This window comes from Melozone crissalis, unplaced genomic scaffold (assembly GCF_028551555.1).
Source record: "Melozone crissalis strain CALT ecotype California unplaced genomic scaffold, PUWL_Pcris_2 ptg000251l_1, whole genome shotgun sequence".
Taxonomy (NCBI): Eukaryota; Metazoa; Chordata; class Aves; order Passeriformes; family Passerellidae; genus Melozone; species Melozone crissalis.
Genome location: NW_026536010.1, coordinates 1,104,583 through 1,119,785, shown reverse-complemented (window position 1 = coordinate 1,119,785; position 15,203 = coordinate 1,104,583). Strand labels below are relative to the sequence as shown.

Here is a 15,203-nt window from a genome sequence, read left to right as displayed (position 1 = left end):
AATCCTGCCCCTGCAGGTCTGGAATTCAGTTGAACTGGAAGTTCTAAGCAGGTTCTGGCTGAGCTCCATAAGCATGACTGTGTATGGGAAGGGTTTCTGCCCGTGCTGCTCCGTGTCTCCTTTCCCTTGTTCCTACTTAGGAGCTGCCTTCTGGTTTATCTCACAGCTCTGCCACATCACCCATGGCCTCCATGCCTGCAGAGCTTTGGGAGCTGCAGAAAGGGAGAGAAATTGGGCATGAAAAATAATCCATAATCCAGTGTGGGATAAAAGAACAGAAAAGGGAGAGAAAGGGAGAGAAATTGGGGTGAAGAATGATCCATGATCCAGTGTGGGGTAAAAGAACAGAAAGGGAGAGAAATTGGGATGAAGAATGCTCCATAATCCAGTGTGGGATAAAAGAACAGGAAAGGGAGAGAAATTGGGATGGAGAATGCTCCATAATCCAGTGTGGGGTAAAAAAACAGCAAGGGAGAGAAATTGGCCATGAAGAATGCTCCATAATCCAGTGTGAGATAAAAGAACAGGAAAGGGAGAGAAATTGGCCATGAAGAATGCTCCATAATCCAGTGTGGGGTGAAAAAACAGCAAGGGAGAGAAATTGGGCATGAAGAATGATCCAGAATCCAGTGTGGGATAAAAGAACAGGAAAGGGAGAGAAACTGGCCATGAAGAATGATCCATAATCCAGTGTGGGGTAAAAAAACAGCAAGGGAGAGAAATTGGGATGAAAAGTGATCCATTATCCAGTGTGAGATAAAAGAACAGGAAAGGGAGAGAAATTGGGATGAAGAATGATCCATAATCCAGTGTGGGATAAAAGAAGGTGGTTTGTGCTGGTGTTGAGCAGTGGGGTGGTCCCTAGAAGCTTCCTAGGTACAAGCACCAGCCTTAGAAGGCAGCATTGGCTCTGTCTCAGCTTCTAGGATCCTTATTGCCTGTAGAAAATGAGAAGAAATGGGTGGTTTGGAGTTATAAAGATACCACATTTACTGTAGGAGCTTGGGGTGGGGATGCTGTTGCTTGTAGTGAAACACTTAACCAAGGCAGGAGCCCTCAGCACTGATGTGGAAATCAAATAAATTACTCTTAAACTCCTTAATTTTAGGCAGATCACATCTCAGAGGCATCATTACAGCTGGAGGTGCCTCCATCAAGGCCCAGGGTGCAGTCAGCCCTGGCTGATTAGAGTTAATTAGGGCTAATTTGGGATCATGTGCAGCTGTGGTGTGGGACAAGGTGTCTGCATGGAGCCTGAGGAGACATCTGTGTGCAGGAAAGGGCCACCCAAGCCTCTGAGACGCCACCACTGGGCTGCCCTGTGCCTTCAGTGAGCATTAATTGCTATAACAGTCATTAGAGGTGGGATGGGGCTGGATTGTGGATTGAGGCTGAGCTCCTGCAGAGAAGCTGGCCTTGGAGCCTGCTTTGGGGCTGGGGTGCAGCAGCCACTTGCTGTTTCTGTGGGCTTTTTTTTTTCCTCTGGAGCTCTTAAGATTTACTGGTTGGCTGCTAGAATGTTACTTCTGGTCATTTTTACAGAAAAAATGTATGCAGGAAAGAACATTTCTTCGAAAAATCAGCCCTCAATGTCCATGCTGTTAGCTACCCCTTCCACCACTGATTCCCAAAACACAACACTGGCCACAATTTTGAAACATATCTTTATTTGCAGGCTTTACCTGATTTTTAGGAATTATTCAACCATGGGAAGCAGGATTTCCCTGTGCTAAGGTTCTGGGGAAAGGTGTTGGACAATTCTTCAATGCCACAGGGAAGGCAGAACCCTCCAGTTCTGATGGTTCCTGCCAGGTTTGGAGCAGGAGCATGGCAGAACCCACCAGTTGTGATGGTTCCTGGCAGGTTTGGAGCAGGAGCATGGCAGAAACCCCAGTTCTGATGGTTCCTGGCAGGTTTGGAGCAGGAGCATGGCAGAACCCACCAGTTGTGATGGTTCCTGGCAGGTTTGGAGCAGGAGCATGGCAGAACCCACCAGTTGTGATGGTTCCTGCCAGGTTTGGAGCAGGAGCATGGCAGAAACCCCAGTTGTGATGGTTCCTGCCAGGTTTGGAGCTGGGCCATGGCAGCAGTGCTCAGCAGGAGGGTGTCTTGCCCCTGCACTTGGAGTTGGGGTAGTTGCTGTAGGATTTGCGGTAGGAGCTGGCTGCCCTCTGGAAACACTCCACCGCCCTCTTGTCGCACTCACACGCCCGCTTCTGGCACGGCTTCCCGTTTCCTGGAAGAAAATTGGGGAGGATGGAGGCAGGGGAAGGGTGTGAGGGTCAGGGGGTGTTTTCTGACCGTCCCCACAGCCCCTGTGTTGAGTTTGGGGTGTCTCAGGTGGTCTCGTGTCTGGGGTGTGGAGCATTCACATCACTTTGTCTCTGATGTGTCTGTGGGTGTTTGCCTGCATCTCTGGGATGTGCTTTGTGACAATGAGCACTCAGGGCAGCTGTGCCAGGTCCCCGTCCAGCATGGGAGGCTCCTCTCAAACCCTTGGTGTTTGGCCTCTTGGGAAGTCCCCAAGCTCTAAAACTTCACCATAACCCAGCAGATACTTATTTGCCTTATTCCTGGCACTTTTCCTGTATTTCCACCCACTTCCCTGTGTGTGTGATTTCCAGGCCAGGGTGATCTAAAGGGGATGCTGGAAGCCAGGCTCCCCGGGTGTGGGTGGCTCCCCGCTCAGAGCTCTGCCCCGGCCCCGCTCTCACCGCAGGTGATTTGGTTTTTTCCGAAGCTGTATTTGTAGGTGGTCGTCTTGGGTCTGCAGCCGGCGGCCACCAATTTCTTGTAGCAGCAGTCGTGGGCGTGGCAGCACCTGGGGGCAGGAGAGCCGAGGTCAGGGACAGGTGGGACAGCAAGGTGAAACATCACCCACTGCATCTCTGCTGCTGAGCCACTTCTGCAGAGACTTTACGGACAAGCAACAATTTTCTCATTGCTGCTTCCACCCCCAGGAGCAGGAGGGAGATTGCAGCGCTGTACCCAGCTGGGGGCTCTCAGTACCTGTCAGTGGCATCCAGGGGCTGCTTGGAGCCGCCCCAGCCGCAGTAGCAGCCGTACCCGTTGTAAGCCAGCGCCGATTTCCCCGTCTTCTGCTTAATCATCGCTGCAAACTGGGCCAGGTTGCAGCTGGCAAGGGCCAGTCCTAGGACTGCAGAAGGTGGGTTAAGAGCATCAGGGAGAGCAACCTCCCGTGCCACCTTTCCACAGCAAAAATGGGCATCTCACCGTGCCCACCTGGCTGTGGGCAGGGCCTGGGAGCTTTCCCGGGGGATACTCACAGAAGAGGAGCAGCGAGAGGAGCTTCATCCTGGCAGAGGCAGCTCTGGGCTTCGGTGAGCCCAAGGTGCTGCTGGTCCCACCTTTTATGGCTGTGCACCCTCAGCAGGGCCCCTCCTCTGGGGAGCTCAGAGTGGGCAAATATTGACAGTGCTCACCACACTGGTCCCGCTGCTGTGCAGGTGTCCTGGCACTGCTGGAGGCTGTGGGGTGCCTTCTGTGGGGGAGGCCTTGGCAGGAGGTTTGGGATGTGTGGAGCAGCCTGGGGCTGAGTCTGTGGGTGTCTCAGCATTCCCAGTGCTTCCCTGAGTAAAATGAAAGAACTTGAGGGAGAACAGGAGCCACTTAGCATGAGGTGTTCTTGCCCATGGCAGGGGGTGGAATGAGGTTGTCTGAGGAGTCTGTGATTCCATGATCCACTTTCTTCTTGGACGACAGATTTTTTTGATGCCTTGGCTAGAAAACATCATTCTGTGCCTTACTGTTTCCATCCTGGCTTAGCTGGGCAGGGGGAAAATGCAGCCAGAGCAAAGATTCCTCCCCTTCCAACTTACCAGAGTGGCTGAGAGGCAGCATTGGGAGGGGAGGAAGGTCCCATGGTCTGCAGAATGGCTGTGGCTGGAGACAGAGCTGAGCAGAGGCCGTGGTTGGTGACTTTCTTGCTGGTGGGGCTTTCCCAGTGCCCAGATGCCCCCTGCATGTGGGGATGCTCCATCCCTCTCCCCATGTGTGCTGGGCACTGTTTTACTCTCAAATACCTCATGGCGTGAGGTGTGTGGTTCATCTTTATTTAGAAGCAAAATAAGGCAAGTGGCAGAGAAGAAAAAATGGAAGTGATGTATGATGGAAGGTGAGGGAAAAGAGACTGCTTGTGTCATTTGCTCGGGGAGAATCTCTGATTAAATTGGTGGTACTGAGCAATCAGTTAGCAGATACCTTCTGGCAGAGATTGCAGCTGCTCTGTGGTGCTTTTTGGGGAACGCCAGCATGGGCTGGCACTGAGGCAGGGGAGGAAACCCCCCCAGGGCTGGTAGGGAAACTGAGGCAGGGAACAAGGATGCAACTTGTGTGGGAATCAGAGAGGTGCTGAGAGAAGGGAACTCAGCTCAGCAAAATCTCTTCCCCCCTCTGCCGTGGGCCCTTTGCCTCATCACCTCTCTGGGCTAATTTAAGTTGTCCCCTGGGGTGGTGTTGAGTTAATTGGCTAAACCAGGATTTGCTGTAATTCAGGATTTTCCAAGTCCACAAACAGTTTTATCACAGGGGAATAAGGGATATTCTTGTCCATCAAACTGGCTGAGCTCCACTGAGAGCCTCTGCACCCCAGCCCCTCTACCTGTGGCAGGTTTGCAGGATCCCTTCTCCAAACGGGAAATAAGCTGCCTCCAAGCCAAATGCCTCCTGGGAAGCTGTGGATTTTGTTTCATAGTATGAAAACCACAACTCTTGCAGCCCAGTGTATTGCAATGCTCTGAGGGGCTGCAGCCTCTGAGCCAAACCATCAGCATCTGGAGGATTTGTATGAATGGGTTTGTACAGTCGGATGTCCAAGCAGGAAAATTCACGGGTGGTTAAAATTCACCCAGAATTTACAAAGGGAGAGTGTAATTCAGTTTGTCCCAGCCTGCAATCTGTCTGGGCTATCCATGCTCTCGGTGAGGGTTTGATCCTTGATTTATGCCCTGCAATTATCAGCTGCTGGGCAGAGAGCTCCTTCCTCCTCTCCCCCGGGATTGCACACGGAGATTCCCTGTCAGCATCGCTGATTTCAGGGCTATTTCCTGGTGCCATTGACGGCAGCTATGGGGCAACCCAGGGTGGCAATTCCAGCTGAGCCTCAGCCCCTGAGGAAAGTGTTTTGTTGCTGTTTCTGTGGCTTTATTTCCTTGCTGAGCCCCCCTAAGGCGGTTTGGAGCCTGGAGACCTGCCGGGGTCAGCACCCCGAGGCACAAAACCTGGGGATGCTGAAGTGCGGGGAAGCAGCCGCTGCCTGAGCTGCCTTTTCCTGAGGAATGTGCTCAGGGTTGTTGCAGAATTGGGCCAAAACATTCTTTTCTGGTGAGAACTCTGTTTTGCTCAGCGCTGGGTGTGACGCAAGCTCCCGGCCATGGTGTCACAGCAGAGATTTGGGGGATCACAGAATGTCTCGAGCTGGAAGGGACCCACAAGGATCATCCAGGTCCAAGCCCGGCCCTCCCATGGCATCGTGCCTGCCCCCAGCCCTTCCTCCAGCCCCATTCTCCCTCTCTCAGGAAAACTGGGCATTTTCAGAGCCCGAAGGTTTAGAGCTGAGTTGGGGCAGTTCAGGGGTGAGTTGTGTCACCTCCCAAGTGTCATTTTTGCGGGATACTTCAACAGGAAACCTGTCTGAGAGTGAGGGGTGCTCGCTGGGCTCAGCCGAGTCACTGCACGCTGCGAACCGGTGCTTTGGGCTCTCTGGTTTTATTTTGGAGCGACAGGAGGGAATTTGCTGAGAAGCAGAAGCGGAGGGAGCGGACGGGCTGCCCGGGGGACGCTCCCCATCCCGGGACAGGGGTCCCCTCCTCCCTTGTTGTGCTGTGCTGCAGCTCGGGGAGCGCCGCTGCCCCTCCTCGGAGGGCTCCTGTCCTCGCCTGGAAGCCCAAAGGCCCCGAGGGGGAGACTCGGCAGGGCTGGGAGGCGCTGCCGGCGCCGTCCCCTCGCCGATCAGCCCGGAGATGGTCCGGCACAGGGAGTTCTCGCTTCAGCAGCGCCCGGCTCGTCCCCGGCACCCGGCGCGGCGGCGGAGCTGAGCCCGGCCCAGGCGAGCCCGGCACAGCAGCATCGCCCTCTCGCACCTGCAGGCGCCTCGCTGGCAGCGCGTCCCCGAACCTGCGGGCACCGACAGCGGGCTGGGAGCTCGGAGCAGCCCGGGACAGGGGCCGCGGACGGGGGATGGTGCGGGAAGGGGCGTCCCGAGCACTCACTGCAGGCGGGGATCCCTGCCCGGGGCGCAGACAGCGGCTGGGCCGGTCCCGCCGGGCAGCGCCGCGCTGCCAGCCTGGCATAGCAGCAGGCTCGGAGCAGGCAGCACCTGCGGGAGGAGCAGAGCCCGGCCTCGTCGGGAGCGTGGCACCCGGACAGCCGAGAGATCCATTTCCTGCGTGCGGCACCGGCTGCTGACACAGGCTGTGCCAGCTCTGCCTCCTCCTGCTCCGCATCGCCCAGAGCCTCCTCTGTCCTGCCCGTTCCCACGCCAAGCCTCTGCCTCCCCCTGCAAGCCCTGCCCCGCATCCCGGCTCCAGGAACGTCCCCCTGCTCTGGTGCCATCCCACGGACCGGGCGCTGTCCCTGGCAGCGCCCTGCCCTCTCCGGGATGGAGTTAGGGGTGAGCCCTGCATCGCCTTCCCTGCTTCCCGAAAACCTGATGCCTTCCTGCTGCTGCTGCCAAGCACCCGGTCTGCATTTTGCAAAGCTTCGGCGGGGGCTGCTGGGGTGATGCAGAGCCCCGGAGTTACCCAGCGTTACCCTGTGGGACCAGCGTTAGCTCTCTGTGACCAGCGTTAGCCCTGTGGGGCAGCGTTAGCTCTCTGGGGCAGTGTTAGCCCTGTGGGACCAGCGTTAGCCCTGTGGGACCAGCGTTGCCTGTACCGATCCACCGAAGCCCTCGAGGTGCCCCATCCCCTGTAGCATCCATGGGCAGTCAGGTTTCCCACGGTGCTTCCCTCGAGTCCCGGTGTGAACGGGCGTGGGTGCTTCCCGTGCGCTGTGAACACACCTAGAGTGACGGTAAAATGTGATTTGGTTTTTGTGAGTTATGTGCCTGTTATGAGTTATGAGGCCTGGGGAACTGGGGTGGGAAGGAGGCTTTGCTGGGAGTCCCCCTGAGGAGTGCACAGCAGTTTGGGGATGAGCCTGGCTCCCGTCTGTGGGTCGGGGATGCACTTACTGCAGGCAAACAGCATCGTCAGCACCAGCAGGACCTTCATCTTCCTCTCACCTGGGCCTGGGAGGAGAAACAGGGCACAGGCTCAGCCAGGCAGCGTGGAGTTTGGTAGGAGCAGCCGTGAGAAGCTTCCTCTGAAATCGGATCAACCCCAAAATCTGGAGGGAGGAAAGCAGCTGTGCCCCCTCGCACCAGCGTTGCTGCTTCTTGGCTGAGAGCGAGTGGTGTCACCTGCTGAGCATCCCCAGCTCCTGTCCCACCCCTCAGCACCTCTCAGCTCCTGTCCCATCCCTCAGCTCCTGTCCCATCCCTCAGCTCCTGTCCCACCCCTCAGCACCTCTCAGCTCCTGTCCCACCCCTCCAGCACCTCTCAGCTCCTGTCCCACCCCTCAGCCCCTCTCACCTCCGGTCCCATCGTTTTTGGCACCCAGCGCAGCTCTCCCCGCTCAGGGCAGCCCCGCACGGTTTCCCTTTGGAAGCGATTTCCCTTTCCCCACCGGCACGGGCCGCTCGCTGCCTCCTCCCCACATCCCCCCGGATTTTTCTCCCCACAGCAGCGGAGTTGGGGGCATTGCTCACCGGGGCCCTTGCTCGCTGTCCGTCTGTCCCTCCGTGCGCAGCCCAGCTGGAAGCTCCAGGAGGACTCGTCCGTCCTAAGCCAGGATGCTACGCCCCTTCCCCCGGCCAGCCCCCTCGGCCGCGGGTGACGCAGGGGCCGAGCCCGAGTTCTTGGAAAGTTTTGGGAAGATGTTGATTATTTACGGGGATTTCTCTCCCTGCCCAGCAGCAGCAGCTCTCAGAGGACCGGGGATGTTGAACAAGAGCACTGTTTATTTCCGCGCTGGTTTGATTTACAGCGGCCCTGGTGTGGCCAGCACAGGCAGAGGGATGGAGGGCGATCCCGGCTCCCATCACGGGCACAGGTTGTTGGGGTAGGGCCGGCAGCGCTTCTGGGGTCTCCTGGCGTTTCGGGGCCGCATCCCAGCTCCCATCACCGGCACAGCCAGTTGGGGTAGAACCTGTAGCGTCTCTGGTAGCTCCAGGCGTTTCTCCTCAGGCACAGCGCCAGGCTGCGGTCGCACTCGCAGGACAAGAAGTCGCACCGGGAGCCCTGACCTGCGGGACAGGGGGAGCCCAGGGTCAGCCCCGGCCTAGGGGGGATGGCACCCCCTTTTCCAGGGCCGTACTCACCGCAGGAGAGCCTGCCGTGGTGCCAGCTGTAGTAGTAGGGGCGTGCCTTGGCATCACAGTCGTGTCTCAGGAGGCTGTCGTAGCAAGCATCGTGCAGCTGACAACATCTGGAGATTGAAGCTTTAGGGAGTGGCATTTTCTCCCCCTCATGCCACAAATTTAAAAATATTCAAGAAGGTGTCCAGGCAGGGGGTTTTTAAGTGGATTCTCACCTGTCTGTGGCATCCTTGGGCTGCCCCCTGCCCCCCAGCCCGCAGTAGCAGCCGTAGAAGCCGTAGTACAGAAAAGCGTTTTTCCCTGTCGCCTCTGAGATCATCTGGTGCAGCTGCAAGAGGCTCCCGTGGGCTGGGGACAAGCCTGAAGGGGGGAAATCAGGGAGACCACGCTGATTCCCTGCCCCCCAACAGCAGCTCCATCCCTCCAGCCCCCACACTGGCACCAGGGTGGGGATGTTTTAGAAATTATAACCAAACAGAGAGGAAATGTGCTCCCAGCTTGGCATGGGAGAGCTGTGGCATGTCTGGAGAGCTGGTGATGGGGAGAGGTGGAGAAATCACCAGCCTGGTCCTACTTTCAATGGATGTAACTGCACAGAGAGCCTTGGGACTGAGGGAGGACACTTACCCCACACAAAGAGCACAGAGAGGCCGAGGAGAGAGTTCATCCTTCTGACGGCACTGGGAGAGGAAACCAAACCATTCCCTGTTACACCAACCACCTTCTTTCTTTCCTCATCATCCAGGAGCAGAGGTTCTCCCTCTCTCTGGGGAGTAGGAGCAATGAGGGGGTAAAGATGCCCCCTTGTTTCAGCACAAAGCATCAGGGATGGGAATCAGATGGGGGAGAGGTGGGGAAAAGCAGAACCAGGAGAAAGGGAGAAAAATTGGAGGGATGTTCAGCCCTCAAGGGCTGCTCTTCTTCTGGGCTGGCATCTCAGGCAGCATCTCCTTCAATCCTGCTTCCCAGCATGGCACTTGCACAGCTCCTGGTGAGAGGAGGAGAAGAGGGAAAGCAATCCTCCATCCCCACTTACCTTGGGAAAGCCCTGCTGGCTTGCAGTGCCCTGTAGCCAGCTCTGCTTGCTTTATATAGCTTGCTCCCATCTGCCTCACCCAAAACTCGCTGACTGGGCTTCCCTGCAGAGGAGAAGGTGCCATCCTTCCCCTTTTGAGGAATGCCAGAAATCCCCCGAGGCCCCAGCCCCGGACCCCACGCACGGGTGGGTGCTGGGTGGGATGAGGTGGAAAAGCAGCGTCACTTCCAGCCTGAGGAGGAAGCAAACACACTCAGCATCTCAGCCAGAGATGCTCCTCCTCTGCCCTGCCCAGCACCAAGGAGCCACATCAGGGGGAAAAGAACAGCTCTGGTTCAAGATGGGCATGGACACAGCAAATTTGGGGCTTCCAAGGAGGTGTAAGGTGGCTCAAGAAGGTGTAAGGTGGCTCAAGGAGAGTTATCACTTCTTTGGGCAAAGTCTGTGGGCAATACTGAAGCCATCTCTAAGTGTGCAGTTCCCAGAGTCACGAGGCTGGGCAGACACCGGATGATTCTCACTCACCATGAGAAAACAGAAGCAAAATTAATCTTCTGAGGTGAGAAAGCCCAGCTTCCCCTTATTTCTCTCCTTGAGGTTTTCCCACCCCCTCATTACACCATTCAGTCATCAACTGCCCTCCTAAATTAGCACTTGTCTAATGTATGTGGTCAAGGCTTTGCAATCTTCCTTCCTCTGTGGATGATTATTCTTTAACTCTTATTTCCAAGAGTTATGGAATCCCAGACTGATTTGGTTTGGGAGGTGACTTAAGGAAGGAAGGTGACTTGTCTGCCTTTTGTCTTTTGTGCTGGAAAAACAGTTTTTTCTTGTCCTCCACTGACCAAGTTTTCAGCCAAGCCCTGATTCTGGCTCCAGTTTGGTGTCATGAGTGATGCTTCTTGGCTGACATGTGCCTTGTGCTTATCTGAATTGCTTACAGCCCATTAATGCTCCTCTGGCTAATTACTGCCGCATAAATAATTTGCAATTAATTTATGTATTTGTGCTGTTTTCCTGCTTTTAGTGTGTTTGCATAACAAAATGTGTTTCTATGAAATGCTTTATATGGAATTGTTTATAGCAGGAAATAGATATCAAAGAGCAGTTGTGTCATTGCTAGTAAAATCCTCACGTGCCACAAGCCAAACATCCCAGAAGATCCTGGGGATACTCCCGTGAGCTTCTCCCTGTGCTGAGCTGTGCTTTGGGCTGGACAAGAGGAACAGAAAAATGACATCCAGCTTAGAAATTGCTGTGATGTGAAGCCTCTTCTTGCATTCCTGGGACTGTTCTGTTAGCGTTCCTCACAAAGCTGTTGGGATGTGCCCTCTGAGCTGGGAATTGGAGATTCATAGAATCCCAGATTGGTTTGGGCTGGAAGGGACCTTAAAACTCATCCAGTGGGATGAGCAGGGACACCTTCCACTGTCCCAGGTTGGTCCCAGCCCCATCCAGCCTGGCCTTGGGCACTGCCAGGGATCCAGGGGCAGCCACAGCTGCTCTGGGCACCCTGTTTCCCAATCTTCTAGCTCCACATTGGGATAGGTGTGTGAATTACAGCCCATGGCAGTTTTGGGGTGTCAGGAGATGGTGTGGCTGAGGGATGCAGAACTGCTCCCCAAACTCAGCAGCCACCATTGCAGTGCCTCAATCTCAGCAGCCCTTACAGAAAAACACCATGGAGAACCAGTTTGCATCCCTTTTATTGTATCTGTTATCTTTGCTGGGAAATGAAATCAAGAGAGGAGGAAGGGACACAAAAGAGGAAGCTGGTATGACTTTCCAGGAACTGGTGGCTCTCCATCCATGGTGTGTGTGCCCTTCTCACCCCGAGCTGCACTCACAGGGAGCCTCGGGGGCTCTGCCTTTAGTGAGCCCCCAGCCCAAGCTTTTCTTGCTGGGGAAAAGCAAAACCTAGAGCTCTGTGTGCAGATTCGCCCTCCTCAGCACTGGAGCTTGCTGCCTTGGCACTTGAGCTTGAAGTAGAAGCGGTAGGAGTGGTTGTAGGAGGGCAGGGAGCTGGCGAAGCACGAGGCCACCGCGGTGTCGCACAGGCAGGTCTCCCTCTGGCACCAGCTCTGCTCGGTACCTGCGGGGGCAGCACGGGGCCCTGCGGTGCCTTTATCCCCCCGGGGCAGGGGAGAGAGCAGCGTGTGCCGGGACTCGCCCTGCACACACCCTCAGTGCCCGTTTAATCAGCACGGCCGGGCGGGAACGGGGATGGATTCAGCCGGGGATGGATTCAGCAGCTCCCGTGTGTGCCCTGCTCGGGGATGGGGACTGGGATGGGGACTGGGATTGGGATGGGAAGGGGGATGGGGCTGGGGCTGGGGCTGGGGATGGGGACTGGGATGGGGATGGGGATGGGGATGGGGATGGGGACTGGGATGGGGATGGGGATGGGACTGGGATGGGGATGGGGCTGGGGATGGGGACTGGGATGGGGATGGGGATGGGGATGGGACTGGGATGGGGATGGGGACTGGGACTGGGATTGGGATTGGGATTGGGATGGGGCTGGGGATGGGATTGGGAAGGGGATAGGAACTAGAATGGGGATGGGGATGGGGCTGGGATGGGGATTGGGATGAGGATGGGATGGGGCTGGGGACTGGAATGGGGATTGGACTGGGAGGGGATGGGGAGGGGATCGGAATGGGGATGGGGCTGGGGGCTGGGATGGGGATGGGAACTGGGATTGGGATTGGGATTGGGATTGGGATTGGGATGGGGCTGGGGATGGGGAGGGGATGGGGATAGGGATGGGGATGGGCATGGGGATGGGGCTGGGCTGGGGATGGGGATGGAGACAGGATTGGGATTGGGATGGGATGGGGATGGGATTGGGATAGGAATGGGGATAGGATGGGATGGGATGGGGATGGGATGAGATGGGGAGGGGATGGGTCTGGGGATGGGAACTGGGATGAGATTGGGATGGGATTGGGAATGGGATAGGGATGGGGATGGGATGGGGATGGGAGCTGGAATGGGGATGGGGATGGGGATGGGATAGGGATGGGGATGAGGCCCGGGACTGGAATGGAGATGGAGATGGGGATGGGGACTGGGATCAGGATGGGGATGGGGATGGGATGGGACTGGGATGGACTGTGATGGGACTGGGAATGGGGATGGGATTGGGATGGGTCTGGGGGCGGTGCTGCTGCCCACTGCCCGCTCTGTACTCACTGCAGGTGATGTTCCCGTCGCTGGCGGTGAAGCTGTACGGGGTGATCAGGGGGCTGCAGCTGCCCTCCCTCAGCCTCCTGTAGCAGCAGTCGTGGGCTTGGCAGCACCTGCGGGGACACCAGGTCAAAGCGCGGCCCCAGAGCCCCCCGGCACGGCTGGAGGCCAGGGGAAGGTCCAGCCTCAGACTGAAGGCCACCAGCGAGAGAGGTGGCAGGGGAACAGCGGGACGTGGCTGGGGAGCGGTGCAAACCCCCCAGCGCTGGGGGCAGCCAGCGAGCGCCTCCTCGGGGGCTGGGGGCGGTGAGGCCGCCCGGTACTCACCGGTCCGTGGCATCCACGGGGCTCCCGGAGCCGCCGATGCCGCAGAAGCAGCCGTACCAGCTGTAGGAGAGCAGCGCGCTCCTGCCCGTGGCCGCCCGGATCATCCGCTCCAGCTCCAGCACGGAGCCGCCGGCCCGGAGCAGCCCTGGGGGCACAGCGGGGCTGGGCAGGGCAGGGCAGGGACCCGCGGGCATCCCTGCACCGGGCACGGGCATCACCCTGCGCTGGCACTGCCCAAACGGGCGCTTTCAGGAGTGGAACCGTGAGAAGCTCTATCCCCTGCTCCAGAATTATGGAATCATAGAATGGTTTGGGCTGAAAGGAACCTCAAAGCCCATCTGGCTTTGTTCCACGTCCTGCCATGGGCAGGGACACCTTCCACTATCCCAGCTTGCTCCAAGCCTCATCCAACCTGGCCTTGGACACTTCCAGGACTGGGGCAGCCACAGCCTCCTCTCAGCCCAGCCTCCTCTCAGGGAGAGTGGCTTTTGCAGTCTGGCTTTCACAGCCTCTGGATTTAGTCTGCCACAAGATATTTTGCCCTCTAGACAGGCTCTGCCTGCTGCAAACTGCAATCCCCCATCACCAGGATCAGCCATGGGCTTGGCACAGGCAGGAAAGGTGACAACAGGCTTCAAGGGCCTCCCAAAAGAAATCTGGACATCCCAAAGGCTCCCCCTCACCAGCCCTCCAGGACTGCAGCAGATCTACGTGAAGCACTAGAGAGAAACTGCCAGATTTGAACAAAAACCTGAACTGTGCACAGAGGCTCAGGGTTTGTGGGTGGGTTCTGGCCTGGCCAGGCACAGCAGGGCACTTACCACAAGCCAGGAGCACGGCAAGGAGCAGATTCCTCATCCTGGGCTGCCCTGGGAAGGGAACAAGGATGGGTGATGATCCAGGAGCTTCACCAGAGGAGCTGGGTGCCCCCAGGCAGTGCCTCAGGTGACACTGCTGTCCCTGTGGGTGCACAGCCCTGGAAGCATCCCCAGGTGAATCCTGCCGGCTCTGTATCCCATTTGGGATGTGGGGCTTGGCAGGGACACAGTGGTTTGTCCTGCCTGGGGCTGCTGGAGCAGCTCAGGAGCTGCAGCCTTCCCCCCACACCCTGAGCTGCCTGAAGAGCACCAGGGCAGTGAAATCCCCTCCTCTCACCCTGCCTGGACCTGCGGTGCAGCGCTGCCAGCTCAGCAGGGTGGGTTTATATCCCTGCCAGGCCCACCCCCTCCTGTCTGTGCTGATGGTGTCAGCTGTCCTAAGCCAGGCTTGCCTGGGACAGGGAGCTGATTCCCATCCTTCTCTTCCCCAAAAACCAAGAGTTTTCCCACTGCAGTGAGCACCAACCCTCCCTGCATCATCCTGCTCATCACTGGGCATGAATCCATCTCCATCCCTGCATGAGGCCACTCGAGGCCTTGGCCATGGCCATGGTTTTAAAATCCATGGGATTTGGTGGCTGGAGAAGTGGGACAAAAGTGATTTACACTCAGGATGGCACCTCGGGGGCTGTTGAATCTTTGTTCCAGTTGTGGAGGCAGCACTTTGGGCTCAATATCTCCTCAGTTTTGCCAACTCACCCCCTGAAGCCCCAAAGATGCTTTCTCTTGGCTCCTTCCTTGAAACTGCCCCCCAGATCTCCTAAATTGCAAGGGAGAACAGCAAACACCAGGATTGCAGTTCCTGGGTCTGCAGTTTTCCTGTCCTGCCCTCAGGTTTTCGAGGCAAGGGGTCTGTGAAACTGTAGCACCAGCAGCAAAGGCTGGAAAAGCCGTGAAAGGAAAGGAAAAGCCATGAAAACCCGACTTGGGATGCTTTGGGAATACAGTTTATTTAATTACCACAGCCCAAACATGATACAGAGACACGGGGGAGACAGAAAAGCAGAGAAGATAAGGAACAAAAGCTGCTGTTTTCCCTTGAAACCATGGGGCCAAGAGCAAACACAGACACAAATGCAGGTATCAGGCAGGGCCCCACCCTCAGGCATTAACCACGCTCCTGGGGAAGGGAATCTGGGGCTGGGAATTGTGAAGAAATGACCTCCAGACTGATCTGGAATTAAGAAAAGAAACCTTTGAAATTCCTGGGAGCCACCAAAGCTGGCACTGAAGGGATGTCACCTCTCAGCTGCCCTGCAGGGTGGCAGAGCCGTCTGTCCCAGGGTTTTCCTTCCCTCCAACCCTTTATTTCCTGCTGCAAGTGGAATAAAACCCCATCCCAGCCTGTTAAGGACGGGGGGTGACATCTCACCTGCCTCCCCACTCGCCATCTGCA

At 56.9% G+C, this 15,203-nt stretch overlaps 4 protein-coding genes across 6 annotated transcripts; all 4 read right to left on the bottom strand.

Moving 5' to 3' along the window:
- Positions 1-2,093: 2,093 nt before the first annotated feature.
- On the bottom strand, positions 2,094-3,315 carry LOC128949568 (basic phospholipase A2 caudoxin-like). The gene is made up of 4 exons (XM_054294442.1): positions 3,288-3,315; positions 3,010-3,157; positions 2,715-2,821; positions 2,094-2,236 (listed from the first exon to the last, which is right to left on the bottom strand). Exons 1-4 carry the CDS (start codon positions 3,313-3,315, stop codon positions 2,094-2,096), a joined length of 426 nt encoding a protein of 141 aa, XP_054150417.1.
- A 2,692-nt stretch (positions 3,316-6,007) lies between these two features.
- LOC128949567 (phospholipase A2, membrane associated-like) lies at positions 6,008-7,267 on the bottom strand. Its single transcript, XM_054294441.1, has 4 exons — positions 7,193-7,267; positions 6,895-7,021; positions 6,231-6,337; positions 6,008-6,135 (listed from the first exon to the last, which is right to left on the bottom strand). The coding sequence occupies exons 1-4, from the start codon at positions 7,230-7,232 to the stop codon at positions 6,008-6,010; spliced, it is 402 nt and encodes a 133-aa protein (XP_054150416.1). The 5' UTR covers positions 7,233-7,267.
- Positions 7,268-8,080: 813 nt separating this feature from the next.
- Positions 8,081-9,481, bottom strand: LOC128949600 (basic phospholipase A2 Sms-N6-like). 3 transcript variants are annotated; one of them, XM_054294483.1, is made up of 5 exons: positions 9,414-9,481; positions 9,005-9,057; positions 8,593-8,737; positions 8,381-8,487; positions 8,135-8,305 (listed from the first exon to the last, which is right to left on the bottom strand). In XM_054294483.1, the coding sequence occupies exons 2-5, from the start codon at positions 9,042-9,044 to the stop codon at positions 8,181-8,183; spliced, it is 417 nt and encodes a 138-aa protein (XP_054150458.1). In that variant the 5' UTR covers positions 9,045-9,057; positions 9,414-9,481; the 3' UTR covers positions 8,135-8,180. The 3 variants fall into 3 exon arrangements, with proteins under 3 accessions (XP_054150459.1, XP_054150458.1, XP_054150457.1); XM_054294484.1 differs by lacking the exon at positions 8,381-8,487 and having other exon boundaries at positions 8,081-8,305; XM_054294482.1 differs by having other exon boundaries at positions 8,135-8,487.
- A 1,878-nt stretch (positions 9,482-11,359) lies between these two features.
- LOC128949602 (phospholipase A2, membrane associated-like) lies at positions 11,360-13,787 on the bottom strand. The gene is made up of 4 exons (XM_054294486.1): positions 13,751-13,787; positions 12,930-13,074; positions 12,609-12,715; positions 11,360-11,505 (listed from the first exon to the last, which is right to left on the bottom strand). The coding sequence occupies exons 1-4, from the start codon at positions 13,785-13,787 to the stop codon at positions 11,360-11,362; spliced, it is 435 nt and encodes a 144-aa protein (XP_054150461.1).
- Between the last annotated feature and the right edge of the window lie 1,416 nt (positions 13,788-15,203).

Coding starts and splice junctions, on each gene's coding strand:
- LOC128949600 (XM_054294482.1), bottom strand. CDS start 9,044: ATGAACTCTCTCCTCGGCCTCTCTGTGCTCTTTGTGTGGG. Junction 8,738..9,004: donor CTCTGTGCTCTTTGTGTGGG/GTAAGTGTCCTC, acceptor TCCCCCCTTCAG/GCTTGTCCCCAGCCCACGGG. Junction 8,488..8,592: donor CCCAAGGATGCCACAGACAG/GTGAGAATCCAC, acceptor TTCAATCTCCAG/ATGTTGTCAGCTGCACGATG.
- LOC128949568 (XM_054294442.1), bottom strand. CDS start 3,315: ATGAAGCTCCTCTCGCTGCTCCTCTTCT. Junction 3,158..3,287: donor CCTCTCGCTGCTCCTCTTCT/GTGAGTATCCCC, acceptor CACCTTCTGCAG/TCCTAGGACTGGCCCTTGCC. Junction 2,822..3,009: donor CCCCTGGATGCCACTGACAG/GTACTGAGAGCC, acceptor TCCTGCCCCCAG/GTGCTGCCACGCCCACGACT.
- LOC128949567 (XM_054294441.1), bottom strand. CDS start 7,232: ATGAAGGTCCTGCTGGTGCTGACGATGCTGTTTGCCTGCA. Junction 7,022..7,192: donor GACGATGCTGTTTGCCTGCA/GTAAGTGCATCC, acceptor CCGTCACTCTAG/GTGTGTTCACAGCGCACGGG. Junction 6,338..6,894: donor TCGAGGGCTTCGGTGGATCG/GTACAGGCAACG, acceptor CTCCTCCCGCAG/GTGCTGCCTGCTCCGAGCCT.
- LOC128949602 (XM_054294486.1), bottom strand. CDS start 13,787: ATGAGGAATCTGCTCCTTGCCGTGCTCCTGGCTTGTG. Junction 12,716..12,929: donor CCCGTGGATGCCACGGACCG/GTGAGTACCGGG, acceptor GTGTCCCCGCAG/GTGCTGCCAAGCCCACGACT. Junction 11,506..12,608: donor CGACGGGAACATCACCTGCA/GTGAGTACAGAG, acceptor CTGCCCCCGCAG/GTACCGAGCAGAGCTGGTGC.